This window comes from Lepidochelys olivacea (assembly GCF_965140295.1).
Source record: "Lepidochelys olivacea isolate rLepOli2 genome assembly, chromosome: 12".
Taxonomy (NCBI): Eukaryota; Metazoa; Chordata; order Testudines; family Cheloniidae; genus Lepidochelys; species Lepidochelys olivacea.
In genome coordinates, this window is record NC_140422.1 from 5454968 (window position 1) to 5471112 (window position 16145).

Genomic DNA, 16145 nt, shown 5'->3' on the forward strand with positions numbered 1-16145 from the left:
CAACTATTACAATATACAAGACTGAGCTGGAAGATGAATTTCTCTCAGTGATACATGTAGCGCTGAAATTACGCTCAGATATACTTGCTCATCCCAGCTAAATGTCAGTGAGGAAGAGGCACTAGCCTGTGTGCCAAACAGTGATTACCAATGTTCCCTCTAATTTTTGACAGTCCATGTGCGCAAATTGTTGTGCTTCTGTGCAAATGATTCTGCGCGCGGTGTTTCGCTGTGTGCGCAGGGTTTAGGATCTGTGTGCGTGGGTACGGGAGGTAGAGGAAGTTGAGGTAGGGGACGTTGAAGAAATTGATGATAACAAGGAGGAGGAAGAGGACACAGAAGATGACATTGCACAAGTACATGAAGACAAGACATGGGAATCACATATGCAGTGTTGTTGGAACTGTGTTGGTCCCAGTATATTAAAGAGAGACAAGGTGGGTGAGGTGATATCTTCTGTTGGATCAACTTGTGCTGATGACCGAGCAAGCTTTCGAGCTTACACAGACCTCTTCTTTAGGTCTGGAGAGCTCTATGTAAGCGCAGAAGCTTACAATACAGAAGTTGGTCCAACAGACATCCATCTTGTCTCTAATATCCTGGGACCAACATGGCACAACAACACTGCATAGACAGATACTATGTAAGGAATTAGGTATATACACTGAAAATGTGTTCTTAGATTCTGTATCAAGGTATAATCACCAGCAGGCATGAAGAAACAAGTTTTCTGTCAGACAAAAGATGTTTATTTATCTCTCAGTCAGATTTAAATTAAGCATTGTAAGCTAATAAAATGGATGCCCATTTACATATGAAGTTATCAAAGAGGTTGGAAGTCAACAGGGCAGAAGCACAAAAGGAAAACTAACTACAGTACATACAATGAACTTTAGGGATATAAGAAGAAGGCAAACAAGACACCCCCTTATCCTGCACGTAGGAAGTAAATGGGCAGTGCATTTACACTCATGAAAACGGGATCTCAGCCAACCTTGGCTGAAGATACAGTAAAAGACATTCATTGGGTGAGATAAATATCTTTAGACAGGAAGTTAACCTGTTTGTTAAGTTTAGTCTCTAGAAAGTGTGTTATAATTTTGTTTCCAATATCCTTACTCACTATAACTTGAATCTTTGATAATAAACTTCTCCTTGTTTTCCCTATAATATATTTAAGTGCTGTGATATTAAGGTACTTCAGCTTCTGAGTTGAATCACACAAGCTGGTAGGTACACTGTTCCCTTAGGTACAGCAGACCTGGTATTTCTATCAGTGTTCAGTGGGAAAAGGGCTGGACACTACAGAAGAATGCTTCAAAGGTGCTTGAGGACTGGGGTGCACCTATTGGTAACCTGCAAGACAAGCTAAGGGCTGGCAGAGTCCAGAGGAAAGCGTGTGAGTGGCTACGTTGATGGTGTCAGGGAGCTGATACCGGGTTAAGCACAAGCAAGAGTCTCCCAAGCTAGATGCAGGGAGCAAGCAGGTTATTCACAGTCCTGGGTACCCTGAAAACCATCACACGCTCACTGGAGGTTTTAAAGAACAGGTTGGACAAACATCTGTTAGAGATGATCTAGATTTACTTGGTCCTGCCTCAGTGCAGGGGCTGGAATAGATCATAGAATATCAGGCTTGGAAGGGACCCCAGAAGGTCATCTAGTCCAACCCCCTGCTCAAAGCAGGACCAATTCCCAGTTAAATCATCCCAGCCAGGGCTTTGTCAAGCCTGACCTTAAAAACCTCTAAGGAAGGAGATTCTACCACCTCCCTAGGTAACGCATTCCAGTGTTTTACCACCCTCTTAGTGAAAAAGTTTTTCCTAATATCCAATCTAAACCTCCCCCACTGCAACTTGACCTCTTAAGAACCCTTCCAGCCCTATGTTTCTATGGATCTGTGTTTTTAATATGAGTACAGTCCTTTCAATGGCCTCTGATGGAAAGGTCAAATGTCATATTCGGGATTTATTTCTGTACTCAGCAGCCCATAATAAATGAGTGTATATTGAAATTAATTGTTAGGCATCCATTCCAAGCATCTATATATTCACACATACTCTGAAATCTTTATATGGTCATTATTATTTATGAATTAACAAAAGCTGTATAAAAGTAATACATAACATCACACTGTACCTGCAATAAAGGTGTCAGCTGCAAAATTAATGCTTGTTCATACAACAAGTTCAATTCAGCACAGCTGGAAAAAGACAACTTTGAGGTATGCAGATAATAATGGACGTGCCTAAAGGTGAATCCATCTCTGTCGATGAATAGTCTTGGGTTTTCAGACGGAACCAGGGAAGAAGATTCTTTCCAAAGCAGAGATTCTGGAAACTGAGCAATTTTACTTTTAGGAATAGAGAAATGCCAGCCGCCAACATTAAAATGAATTGAGTCCTCTTCTGTAGATTCATTAACTATCTCTGGTTCCTTCTAATTAAAAAGAAAATCATATCAATAGGCTAGAGTGAACAGGTAAGTTCTGAAGCAGGGTCTTATAATAATTTATTTTAAATGCCAGTGGTCTTTACATTTGATTTTCTATTCAGTGGCAGCACACTTAGTGCACATTTTGGGCCTGATGAAAAAAGTACGCATATGACCAATTACCTTACCTACACAATCACTTGTGCATACAAACACCATATTTCACACAAGTATGGTAACTGTGCACGCAAATTAGGCACACAATACATAATTCGAAAGTCAGGTCCAAAATGCATAGTGAGTTTGTTACCATTGAATGAAAAGTAAAATTTAAAGAATAATATCATTTGTAGATGCGCAAATAAAATTGAGCATCTAGTAAGTACTTACATGTCTGACAACAATGGGCCTGACTATAATTACTTACACTGGTGTTTGACAGACCTGTAACTCAGTTGGCTTCAGTAAAGTTCAGTGATTTATATTAATGTGAGATCAGCCTGGCCCCAGTGTGTGTAGTAGCAGAAAACACATAGCAGTAAAATCCAAAATAGAACCGCACTAATAAGGTACTATCCTAAACAACTCTGAATAACACATGAATGCATCTTACAACTATCGCAGAAAAATATTTTGTTCCTATCTAGAAATGCATATATGAACTATTATTATGGAATGTTCAGTCACAATTCTGATTATTTCATAAGGGGCCGGGGGGGGAAGGGAGGGGGATTGCCTGGGTACCCTAATTGTGAATTTCCAGAGGTTAACACATTTGGATTTCTTTTAAGGTGAACTTTAACCCTGAAGTACCTGTATTTTAATGCTTGTTTTTGAGGTAATTACAACATCCCTGTAAAGTTTTTACTCTAATTTCTTATATATACACTTAACATTAACTAATGCCTTCTTAAGATCATTTTAACTAGAAATTTCAGATGAAAATTTATATATCTTAAATTTATATCCATATGGCAAATTTCTTTAATCAAGAAAGACTAAAGTTAGACCATGTCTACATTATGATATGAGGCTGGTAAAACTGTGTCACTCAGGGGTGTGAAAAATCCTCCCCTCTTGTGCAACACAGTTAAACCGACCTAACTCCCACTGTAGATAGCGCTAAGTCAATGGGAGGGCTTCTCTTGACAACATAGCTAACGCCTATCGGGGAATACCTCCGCCAATGGGAGAAGCCCTCCTGTAGGCATAGGAAGCATCTTTCCTGAAGCCCTACAGCAGCTATTCCTGGGGGAATTCTGCACCAAAAATTTCAAAATTGTATGGAATTGGAATTGTATGAATTGGAATTCTGCACACAATATTTTAAAATTCTGCAAAATGCTGCACATTTACTTGTCAAAATAACACAATATAATCCTGCCAGTTTCAATTAGTTTTGGTAATTTGTTTCAAATTACCTGTCAGCAAGTATGTCTGTAACAAAACAGGCAACAAAAAAGATTCGGGAAATGTTTTTTGAAAAATTGAATCCTGACTAGGCATATTAATACAGAACTTAGAGTAATAGTTCATTTAAACTACAATACAAAAACGTATTCCTGCACCCCTCAGAAGCAGTGCAAAGCCTTGGGGAGTCAGGGGTAATGGAGGAGCTGAGGGAGAGGGAAGTAACTGCTGGGAAGGAGTCTGAGAATGAACCTGGAGGGTTGTTGGGTGTGGGTGGTAGAATTGTGGCACAGGTTTTTTTGGCAGGGAGGGATTGTTAGGGAGTTGGGGAGCCTTCCCCATGCAGACCCTGGCTGACCCCTAGCCTCTCCCATTCAGTCAGGCACATCTGACCCTGTCCCCGTGTGTCCCTGCACTTCCATTAACGATTCAGCCAGGCATAGCAGCACATGTCCCCGTGTGGCCCTGCACTGCCACTCCCATTGAGCTCCAGGCTCAATGTCGTCACCCCACTACGTCATAGATATTTAGGTCAGAAGGGACCATTATGATCATCTAGTCTGACCTCCTGCACAACGCAGGCCACAGAATTTCACCCACCACTCCTACAAAAAAACCCTCACACCTATATCTGTGCTATTGAAGTCCTCAAATCGTAGTTTAAAGACTTCAAGGAGCAGAGAATCCTCCAGCAAGTGACCCGTGCCCCATGCTACAGAGGAAGGCAAAATCTGCCCTGTAGGAAAATTCCTTCCCGACCCCAAATATGGCAATCAGCTAAACCCTGAGCATATGGGCAAGATTCATCAGCCAGGTACTACAGAAAATCCTTTCCTGGGTAACTCGGATCTCACCCCACCTAATAGCCCATCACAGGCGCATTGGGCCTATTTATGAATATTTAATTACCAAAACCATGTTATCCCATCATACCATCTCCTCCATACCATCGAGTTTCATCTTAAAGCCAGAAAGATCTTTTGCCCCCATTGCTTCCCTTGGAAGGCTATTCCAAAACTTCACTCCTCTGATGGTTAAAAACCTTTGTCTAATTTCTAGTCTAAATTTCCTAGTGGCCAGTTTATATCCATTTGTTCTTGTGTCCACATTGGTACTAAGCTTAAATAATTCCTCTCCCTCTCTGGTATTTATCCCTCTGATATATTTATAGAGAGCAATCATATCTCCCCTCAACCTTCTTTTAGTTAGGCTAAACAAGCCAAACTCCCTGAATCTCCTTTCATAAGACTAGTTTTCCATTCCTCGGATCATCCTAGTAGCCCTTCTCTGTACCTGTTCCAGTTTGAATTCATCCTTCTTAAACATGGGAGACCAGAACTGCACACAGTATTCCAAGTGAGGTCTCACCAGTGCCTTGTAGAACGGTACTAAAACCTCCTTATCCCTACTGGAAATACCTCTCCTGATGCATCCCAAGACCACATTAGCTTTTTTCACAGACATATCGCATTGGCGGCTCATAGTCATCCTATGATCAACCAATACTCCAAGGTCCTTTTCCTCCTCCGTTACTTCTAATTGATGTGTCCCTTATAACTAAAATTCTTGTTATTAATCCCTAAATGCATGACCTTACACTTCTCACTATTAAATTTCATCCTATTACTATTACTCCAGTTTACAGTGTCATCCAGATCCTCCTGTAGGGTATCCCTGTCCTTCTCTAAATTGGTAATACCTCCCAGCTTTGTATCATCCGCAAACTTTATTAGCATACTCCCACTTTTTGTGCCAAGGTCAGTAATAAAAAGATTAAATAAGATTGGTCCCAAAACCAATCCTTGAGGAACTCCACTGGTAACCTCCCTCCAGCCTGACAGTTCACCTTTCAGTAGGACCCGTTGTAGTCTCCCCGTTAACCAATTCCTTATCCACCTTTCAATTTTCCTATTGATCCCCATCTTATCCAATTTAACTAATAATTCCCCATGTGGCACGGTATCAAACACCTTACTGAAATCTAGGTAAATTAGATCCACTGCGTTTCCTTTGTCTAAAAAATCTGTTACTTTCTCAAAGAAGAAGATCAGGTTGGTTTGGCACGATCTACCTTTTGTAAAACCATGTCGTATTTTGTCCCATTTACCATTGACTTCAATGTCCTTAACTACCACCTTCTTCAAAATTTTTTCCAAGACCTTGCATACTACAGATGTCAAACTAACAGGCCTATAATTACCCGGATCACTTTTTTCCCCTTTCTTAAAAATAGGAACTATGTTAGCAATTCTCCAATCATACGGTACAACCCCTGAGTTTACAGATTCATTAAAAATTCTTGCTAATGGGCTTGCAATTTCTTGGTCCAATTCCTTTAATACTCTTGGATGAAGATTATCTGGGCCCCCCGATTTAGTCCCATTAAGCTGTTTGAGTTTCGCTTCTACCTCAAATATGGTGATGTCTAGCTCCATAGCCTCATTCCCATTTGTCATGCTACCATTATCCCTAAGATCCTCTTTAGTCTTATTAAAGACTGAGGCAAGGTATTTGTTTAGATATTGGGCCATGCCTAGACTATCCTTGACCTCCACTCTATCCTCAGTGTTTAGCTGTCCCACTTCTTTCTTTGTTTTCTTCTTATTTTTGACTATAGAACCTTTTACTATTGCTTTTAATTCCCTTTGCAAGGTCCAACTCTACTTGACTTTTAGCCTGTCTCACTTTATCCCTACGTGTTCTGACCTCAATAAGGTAGCTTTCCTTGCTGATCCCTCCCTTCTTCCACTCCCTATATGCTTTCTGCTTTTTCTTAATCACCTCTCTGAGATGCTTGCTCATCCAGCTTGGTCTACAACTCCTGCCTATGATTTTTTCCCCCTTACTTGGGATGCAGGCTTCCGATAGCTTCTGCAGCTTTGATTTAAAATAATCCCAGGCCTCCTCTACCTTTAGATCCATAAATTCTTCAGTCCAATCCACTTCCCTAACTAATTTCCTTAATTTTTGAAAGTCAGCCCTTTTTAAATCAAAAACCCTAGCTGCAGATTTATTTTTATTAATCCTTCCGTTCAGTTTGAACTGAATTAGCTCATGATCACTTGAGCCAAGATTATCCCCTACAACCATTTCTTCTATGAGGTCCTCACTACTCACCAAAACCAAATCTAAAATGGCATCCCCTCTAGTCGGTTCAGCAACTACTTGCTGAAGGAATCCATCAGCTATCGCATCTAGGAAAATCTGAGCCCTGTTATTATTACTAGCACTCGTCCTCCAGTCTATATCTGGGAAGTTAAAGTCTCCCCTGATCACACAGTTTCCATTAGTATTTACTTTATTAAAAACATTAAAAAGGGCTCTATCCATATCAGATCCCAGTGGTCTATAGCACACCCCAAGCACTATCCCAAAGGAGGCTCTAATAGTTTTCTTCCCCAATTTAATTTTTGCCTAGATGGACTCAGTCATATCCATTTCATTGCTTCTTATTTCTTTACATTCTATCTCATCATTGATATACAGTGCTACTCCACCACCTTTACCTTTATTTCGGTCTTTCCTAAACAGCACATGCCCTTCAATACCTGTAGCCCAGTCATGACGACTATTCCACCCTGTTTCTGTTCTCCCTAGAATATCTGGTTTCACTTCCTGCACCAGTAGCTCTAGTTCCTCCATTTTGTTACCTAGGCTCCTCGCATTAGTGTACAAACATCTTAATTTTTGCTGTTTGGCCTCACTCACATTCTGTACCCTATTAGGCACAGTCATTTTACTACCAGTATAACCTATTAGACTTGTACCTACACTGCCCTTCCTCCTACCCATGGCTGCATCCACTCTTACTTCATTTTCTTTCCTCTCAATGCTAAATTCTGGCGTGGAGATTACCTGGACATCTCCCAACCATCTCCCCCTAATTCCTAGTTTAAAGCTCTCTTAATCAGTTGTGCCAGCCTCCAACCTAGAAGTCTATTTCCTTCCCTACTCAAATGAAGTCCATCCCGAGAGAACTGTCCTCTATCCATGAATGCCTCCCAGTGGCCATACATCCCAAAGCCCTCCTTATAGCACCACTGCCTAAGCCATCTGTTGATAGTCATAATCTTGTCACACCTTTGTTGCCCTTCTCTAGGAACAGGCAGAATCCCACTAAAGATCACCTCAGCCTCAATTTCCTTAAGCGTCTTCCCCAGCCTAGCACAGTCTCCCTTAATACTTTCCAGCGAGAATCTAGCCGTATCATTTGTTCCCACATGAAGGATAATTAGGGGATTCTTTCCTGCTCCCTTTAGAATCCTTTTCAACCTCAGGTCTACATCCCATATCTTAGCACCTGGAAGACAGCACACCCTCCTATTCTCCGGATCAGCTCTGGTTACAGGCCTATCTATTCTTCTCAGTAAAGAGTCCCCAATCACATAGACCTGTCTTTTCCTAGTGACGGTGCTATTCTCCAGTCTATCCCCTGTTCCCTCTGGCTGCAAGTTCTTTCCATTCCTATTCTCCCTTGTAATCCTCTTTAACCCATCCTGTATCCTCCTGGGGCTCATATTTGGTGTAATCTCCATTAACTCTTCCCCTTTTCCTATAGGACTAGCCGCTCTTCTCTTCTTCCTTGCCCTTCCACCTTCAGTGACTACCTGCTGAGCCCCTTCTTCATTTTCCAACTCTGCATACCTATTCTTAAGCTCTATTTCTCCCTCACTAGCCCGTCTTTTCCTTTGCCTGGTTCCTTTAGTCACATGCTTCCACTGACCACTTTCCTCACCCAGTCTCCCCTCAGAATTCCCAGTCCTGCTTCCATCTGCAAGTCTGAGCTTTTCCCTTCAGATACCTCATGTCTTTGCTCCATAATCTGCTCAAACCCCGTCCTAAACTCTATCAGACTTTCCACCTGCATCCCCAAACCTCGGATCTTTTCCTCCATCAGCTCAATCAGATGGCACTTCATACAGACAAAACCCTTACCAGGTGCCCCCTCCAGGATCATGTACATACCGCACCTTCCACATCCAGTCATCTTCATTGTGTCTTCCGCTACATGGGTCACTCCCACTGCTGCCTCTGTATCTGCCATAGCCTTCCCTGTTAATCTGGGAAACACGAACCACACCAAAACACCACCCCCCACAGCAAAAAACAAGCACCACAAGACAGACTCCCCTGTTTACAGCTCTGTTTGCTGGCTACTGCCTGACTGGCTGCTACCTTTTAGGACCCCTAGTCAGAGAAGCCCCGCCCCCTAATCAGGGCTCAGCTTCTCTCCCAGCACAAAGCCCCTGCAAGCCTCTCCACATACAAATAATACAAATACAGAACCAAATACAAATACCTTCTCCTCCAACAGAACTCCCACTGAAACTCCCCTGTTTACAGCTCTGTTTGTTAGCTCCTGTGCCGCTGCAGCAGTCTGTCCCCCCACTAGTCCTTCTGAACTTTTTAAAGACTAAGGAATTGCAGGAGTTGCCACTGTAGCGTTTTAAGTGTAGACAAGCCCTGAGTCATTTTCCTATTGTTGCCCCTTTTGGCCTGAGCAGTTAGCCAATGCCTAGGGCCTTGCCAAACTGTTTCCATGAGGGGAAAAAAATTGATTATATAAGTCAGGTATTACTTTGGTGCAATCCTGTTTATTTACCAGGCATAAAATCTTGTTTCCTTGAACACAGTGGGAAAAAATCAACACAGGCAGTTTCTTGGCTCACTATTTCAAAGCCTGCCTCTCCATATCTCTGCTTCATGTCTGGTCCACACTCATGACTTCTCTCTCACTTCTTGTTCGGTTTCTGCTTCTACCACACACAGATACACACAGCTGCAGCCAATCAATCCCCTCACCTCTGTGTTTGCAGTTAGTCCCAGGACACACAGGACAACAGGCAGACAACAAGGCTAACACTATGTCTACACTACAGACCTTACAGCAGCACAGCTGTACCGCTGTAAGGTCTCCCATCTAGCTGCTCTAATTAACAAACCCCTAACGAGTGGAGGTACTATGTCAGCAGGAGAGCATCTCCCGCCAACGCAGTGCTGTTCACACCAGTACTTTTGCTGGTGAAACTTTTGTCAGTCAGGAGTGTGGTTTTTTTCCACACCCCTGACTGACTAAAGTTTTACTGGCAAAAGTGCTAGTGTGGCCATAGCCTTAGTTTCTGATTGGCCTCATAATATAGCCCATTGCTTTGGGCAATGGTTTCCTAATGTTTCCAGTTATCACTATATGAAGCAGCATTTAGTTGCTCCACACATTTAACAAAGTTTGTGATTGTCTCTTTATCAAAGACACACCTGACAGCAGCCATTTACACTTTCCAGCATAACACTCTGAAATGTCCCAATAAAACAGCTATCCTCATATAGTGTGTCCCATTGAAGAAGAGTATGCTGTAGTAATATTTTATATTTACATAGCACCTTTCATTTTATACACATAAAGCATCATGGAACTGCAGCAGCCTCTGTGGAGGAGAGCAACAGCCAACAGACAGGCACAGAATGCACTACATAATTACTCCAGGGCAAACTAATGAACTCTTACTCTAACAAAATGCATCATGGATTTTTTTTTGTTTGTTTAACATCTACGCACTTCCGACACAGTCTCACTATTTAAAGGTCCAGCCTGAAACAGCCACACAGTAAACTGCAGCAAACTCAATGAACTTGAAGCTGAGCTGCTCTATACTGCATCTGGTTTCAAAGGCTCTCCAATGGACCCTCCTGCAGCCTGAAATCTCTGGAGTCAGGAAGTGTCAGAAAGAAAGGAACAAAACTGTTTGAGGACAGCCCAATCAACTCCAACAGGAACACTAGGCTCCACACCTGGCTCTTCCACTCTCCAGCTGTGTGGCTTCTGTGCTCCAATCTCCCTGCCTGTAATATGACAATTATGTGAACTGCTCTGCATCAGTGAACGCAACACTCAGGCCTCAACTTCCCAGAAACAGAAAGTGAAGTAATGAAATCAGCTGCAATTCACACCAACTATTTCAGCACAAGTTTGCATGTGGATGCCAGTTTTGGGAGAAGAGGGCCCCAAACTCAAGTCAGTTTAAACAAAACAAAAAAGATTTGAGAGCATCTACGCATGGACCGGCACTGAAAGCTCCGATTAAACCCGATTGCAATGACGCAGTGCCAGTCTCTGTGCATACAAAGCCTCAGGGACAAGCTGGCTGGGCAGACACCAACCATGATGCCCTCAACTGTGACCTGAGGAATCCATTACAATTACATCTCCATCACAGGAGAGCAATAGAGACAATGTTTGCACATCGACTCATGCATTGCTCGGAACACCTGGGCGAAAAGGTACCCTCCCCAGCCCGGGCCAAATGAGCGAGTGAGGGTGGGGGAAAGCAAGCAATGGATGGAGGGGGGATGGAGTGAGCGGGGTGAGGCCTCGGAGAAGGGGCGGGACAGGGACGCTCAGATTGTGCTATTACAAAGTTGGCAACCTTCCCAACTTCTCCCTCCTCCGCCCACAATGCTCCCAGAGGAGGGATGCCCCCTGTTCCCCCTTTGATCCCATGGGGGCCTTTGTTCCCTCTCCCCTTGCATCCCAGGGAGGCTGCTTTCTCCTCCCCCCTTTGACCCCATAAGGGGCCACTCTCTCCTTCTCCCTTTGATCCCATGGGGGGCAGCTCTCTCCGCCCCCATTTGGCTGCCCCCTCCCCCTTGATGTCATGGGGGGCAGCTCTCTCCTCCCCACTTTAATCCCATGGGGGGCCGCTCTCTCCTCCCCCCTTTGGCTGCTCCCTCCCCCCTGATCCCATGGGGGGCAGCTCTCTCCTCCCCACTTTAATCCCATGGGGGGCTGCTCTCTCCTCCCCCCATTGGCTGCCCCCTCCCCCCTGATCCCATGGGGGGCAGCTCTCTCCTCCCCACTTTAATCCCATGGGGGGCTGCTCTCTCCTCCCCCCATTGGCTGCCCCCTCCCCCCTGATCCCATGGAGGCAGCTCTCTCCTCCCCATTTTGATCCCATGGGGGACAAGTTCTCTCCTCCCCACTTTGATCCCACGGGGGTGGCCCACTTTCCCCTCTTTGATCCCAGAGGGGGCCGCTCTCCCCCCTCTGATCCAGGGGGCGCCGCCCTCTCCTCTCCGTTCATGGTCCATACCATGGCGAAGGCGGCGGCGGCCCCTCTTCCCGCGCGGGCGGGGCGGGGCGGGAGGGCGCTGGACTGAGGTTCCAGTAACGGGCCCCGCCGCGGGGCTGCGCGCGCCCTCCATCTTCCGATCTCTGCGCGGGCCGCCGCCCCTTGTCCTAGGCGCGCGCGCGCCGTGGGTGTTTGGCTGCGTTGCCCGGCAACAGGCCGGGATGGCGCTGCAGCTGGAGCTCAGCGAGGCCTGGATCCGGGAGCAGGCGGCGCTGCGGGGAATTGGCCCAGGTACCGCCCCCGGCAGGCCTGGGGATGCGGGAAATGCTGACGGGGCAGCACCAGGGTCCTGGGGGCAGAACGGGGGCCCCAGGGTATTTGGGGGCAGGGGCTTGAGGCATGCGCCTGGGGAGGGAGAATCAGGGCCCCAGGGTGTTTGGGGGGCGGCAGCAGGGACTTGGGGTGTAATCAGGGCCCCAGGGTATTTGGGGGGCGGCAGCAGGGACTTGCGGTGTAATCAGGGCCCCAGGGTATTTGGGGGGCGGCAGCAGGGACTTGCGGTGTAATCAGGGCCCCAGGGTATTTGGGGGGCGGCAGCAGGGACTTGCGGTGTAATCAGGGCCCCAGGGTATTTGGGGGGCGGCAGCAGGGACTTGCGGTGTAATCAGGGCCCCAGGGTATTTGGGGGGCGGCAGCAGGGACTTGCGGTGTAATCAGGGCCCCAGGGTATTTGGGGGGCAGCAGCAGGGACTTGGGGTGTAATCAGGGCCCCAGGGTATTTGGGGGGCGGCAGCAGGGACTTGGGGTGTAATCAGGGCCCCAGGGTATTTGGGGGGCGGCAGCAGGGGGCCGGTACTGGGGCAGCCGGCAGGGCACAGCACGGGTACTGGGCGACACTGGGGTAGGCAGGGGCGTTTGTGGAACCGTCATGGTTGGAAGCACAGGAACCCAGGGAGCAGCGATGGCCCGTGAGTATCAGGACCGACCGCCCGGGAAACGACGCTCATTCAACAGGGCAAGAGCGCTAGTAGCCATCCGCACAGGTGCACGCCGCAGCCAGGCACATAAGTGGTGGCCCGTTTCCCAGGCTCCACGTCAAAGGAAACGTCTGTGCTTGCTTAGGCCCACCCTAATAGGACCCTGGTTTTTATGACGCCTCGGGGTCTGACCAATTAAATATTTTAGTAATAGTAAAAGGTGTCCCTTTGATATGAAACCATATGCCAGCCCATTGTGGTAGGGGGAGGTCAGCATCAGGGTATACAGAAGTGTACAACGCTGGTTCTGATGCATTATCTGGGAGTTGTTAATGCCTCCTTACTTCCATAAACAAAATTGAAGGTCATGGCGATAGCTGAAATAGTGATGGACAGCGGGACCCGCACAAAGGTATCATTTGCGTAAGATACACGAGCCCTGTTGAAGGGACACATTCCTATAGACAAAGTGCTGCAAGCACAGAGTGGGAAACAAACAGGTCCTGCATAGTCTTCGCAGCATTTTCTAGCTCGTCACGCAGTAGTGTGCACAGATGCAAAACAGCAGTATGATTCAGAGGGATCTTTGAAGTGGGAAAATCTGACAATCAGTGTTATGATGCATAGTCTGTTCAATCTCTCTGGTGGTCTATGCAGTCAGAGGAACATGTCTCTCCTTTGGCACACTCATCTGCATGCTGCAAATACTATCAGCGCTGAGTAGGACAACAATAAACAGCGGGAAGGCACCATCCCCTAATGGCTAGATTCACAAAAAAAAAAAAAAAAAAAGGACTTAGGTGGTTAACTCCCTCTTAAGGTGCCTAAGACCAACTCTTAGGCCCACTCCCATTCACAAAAAACATTGCTCAACTGCCAGCTGAAGTTCCTAGGTGCCTAACCTTCTGCCACGGGGTACAAGCAGAGCCACCTACGTCCTGTCACTTGGCAACTAAGCGCTGGCAGGATTCTCAAGCTAGGCTTTTCCCCATCTATTTCCCGTGCAAGGCCCAATCCAGTAGGCATGACCTGAGTCCACCAGATTGAGCCCTACATAAAAGACAGTCATTGTGGGCATGTGTGTAGCCCTGACCTAATCATTAGGGCACTCCTATAGATCCAGATTTGAATCCCTATTCTGGCTGATTCAAAGCCCTTACATTTTCTCTCATCTTTCTTCTCTCACTTCCCTCCAGTGCCCTTTCATATTCTACACCCATCCATGCACTCACAACAGCACACCTACTCACACATAGAAGTGGTGAAATTTCACCATACACATCACAGACAGAGGACTAATCCCGCTAGCAAAATGCCTGTGTGAAAGATGAGAACTTCCTACTACCCCATGTCATTACCCAGGTGAGAAGCCAACACCTTCCAGCCCCCAGCCTGCTGTGTGAAGCAAGCATGAGTAGTCTTTTTCTGTTCATTGCTCTCATTCAGAAGCTTCCTGGTTGCTGCAAGGGTTGGTTTGTGTCCCCTTATCCCTCCCTCAGCTTTCTGCCTGTTGCATGGAGGTTTCTTACTTTATCCTTCCCTAGTGTGTTCATCTTGTTTTCTTCTCCAGCACACAGCTCCATTCTCTCATTCTGTCAAGCAGCAGAAAAGAGAAATTGATTAGACTTTTGTCAGTTTCATGATTGGCCACAAGATACTGAATATCAGTAGTGAAAACTGAGGAGAACCAGGTTAGTTTTCACTCAGTTGCTGTGTGGAATAGCTCTGAACAGCAGCAAAAACACTGGCACTATCTGCAAATTCACACCGACAGCACCGCATCTGTTACACTCTGGTTCTGAGTTTTGTTTGTAGCCATATGGGCTGGAAGCTATAGTTTATTTTTAAATTAACTCAGTTCTGCAGTAGTTGATGGCAGTTGCCAGGAAAATATGCCTACTAGCAACACTGTCAAGTGGAGTTGTCAAGCCCTGCTCTGAATAGAAATTAATTCATGGCTGAATGTTCCCAAGGCTGGCTACACAGTCAGTGTGTGGTTATGGTAGTTCGGCTGTAGTGAGATCAGTTGAGTGTATGCAATCAACAGGTTAATTAAAAAAGCTGGAATGGCAAGGATTGTACTTCTTTCAGTGCTGTAGCAGCATAATGTTAGCCATACCAAAGGAGAGAGAGCTACAGACATCCAGAGATGCTCAGACAGGATGAACATTAAGCCAGGTATAGAACATGATCAGGTCACACAAGAAGGGAGTGATCATAACAATTTACAGTTCTCACCTGCTGTCAGGAAACCAAATCTTCTAAGGTTCAATGCAAACAAACTCCAGGCTGAGACTGAGCTGCTGTGGAGGTAATTCTTAGTCTTTCATATACAGCAAAATCCTTTTGCAGAAAATCCCTTAAACGTTGCTCTCTTCCAACTGAGTTCTTGCAAAGCTTATCCATGCATGGTCTTTGTAATGCGGTTGGCACCCGCCTCTCATGAGTTCCCCCTTTCTTTGGCCAATGTACCTGCAGTCACAATTCTTTTCAGGGATGGCACTCACATCATGCGGGGGGCCCCCTTTGGTTGGTTGGGTGTGATCCTGCATTTGGGTTTAGTTTTTTCAACAGGGTGGCACCCACCTCTTGTGAGCAACCCCCAGCCAATGGTTCTCTCAACAGGTCTTCGGCAACTCAGCTCTCCAGCCAAGTTGCATACGCTGTCCCCAATTCCAGAGTATAGAATCCCGAGTTCTTATCCTGGCCCTGGTATGGGGCTGTAGTTCTTAGGCTTTTTCCCAGAGGCACTGCCTTCTTCAACCACCCAGCCGGAGCCCATTTTGGTACCCTCAGCTGCTGTCTTTTTCAGCAGCCCTCCCTGGGATCAGTCTGCAACCAGACTAGCAGGACTCATCTCAGTACCCTTATCTGGTCTGTCCAGGTTCTGTGCTCAGTTCCCACATTGACCTTTTCATGATCCTGCTGCTATTCTAGCCAGCCAGCCAGGCACCCAGTCTTTGGCAACCTTCCCTGGGTGGTTCTGTCTGGAGAGCTCTCTTCAGTGAGCTGTCCATGGTCCTGTTCCTGTTTGTCTAGCCAGCCAGGCACCCAGTCCTCCCTCATCAAGCTCCACACAGCAACTGAAGACTCTGCTTTGCTGCTTGCCTTTTATCTGGCCCCTTATTGGTCGCTCCATCTTATGCCGCTCCAGCGGCCCCTCTGATTGGCTGCTTCTCTGCATCCACTCTAGGCTGCCTGGAGGACTTCTCACTGCTCTATTCTGGGGCAGTGAGACACAGAGCCCCAAGGCCTCCAC

General features: G+C 46.2%; 2 protein-coding genes across 4 annotated transcripts in view; one reads left to right on the forward strand and one right to left on the reverse strand.

Annotated features, from left to right (window-relative positions):
* Nucleotides 1–12013, reverse strand: part of KCTD19 (potassium channel tetramerization domain containing 19) — a 51749-nt gene extending 39736 nt beyond the window's left edge. Inside the window, exons 1-2 of the mRNA XM_084644641.1 lie at nt 11931–12013; nt 2140–2439 (exon numbers count right to left, since the gene is read on the reverse strand). Of these exons, the coding sequence (XP_084500767.1) occupies nt 2140–2439; nt 11931–11933 (303 nt within the window). The 5' untranslated portion in view covers nt 11934–12013. The remainder of the gene's footprint in view (nt 1–2139; nt 2440–11930) is intronic.
* Nucleotides 12014–12063: 50 nt separating this feature from the next.
* Nucleotides 12064–16145, forward strand: part of LRRC36 (leucine rich repeat containing 36) — a 44881-nt gene continuing 40799 nt past the window's right edge. For 2 of the 3 annotated variants that reach the window (XM_084644642.1, XM_084644643.1), the window contains exon 1: nt 12065–12200. In XM_084644642.1, coding sequence (XP_084500768.1) covers nt 12131–12200 — 70 coding nt within the window. In that variant the 5' untranslated portion in view covers nt 12065–12130. Of the gene's footprint in view, nt 12201–16145 lie in introns of all 3 variants that reach the window. The other variant, XM_084644644.1, reaches the window with a different exon arrangement.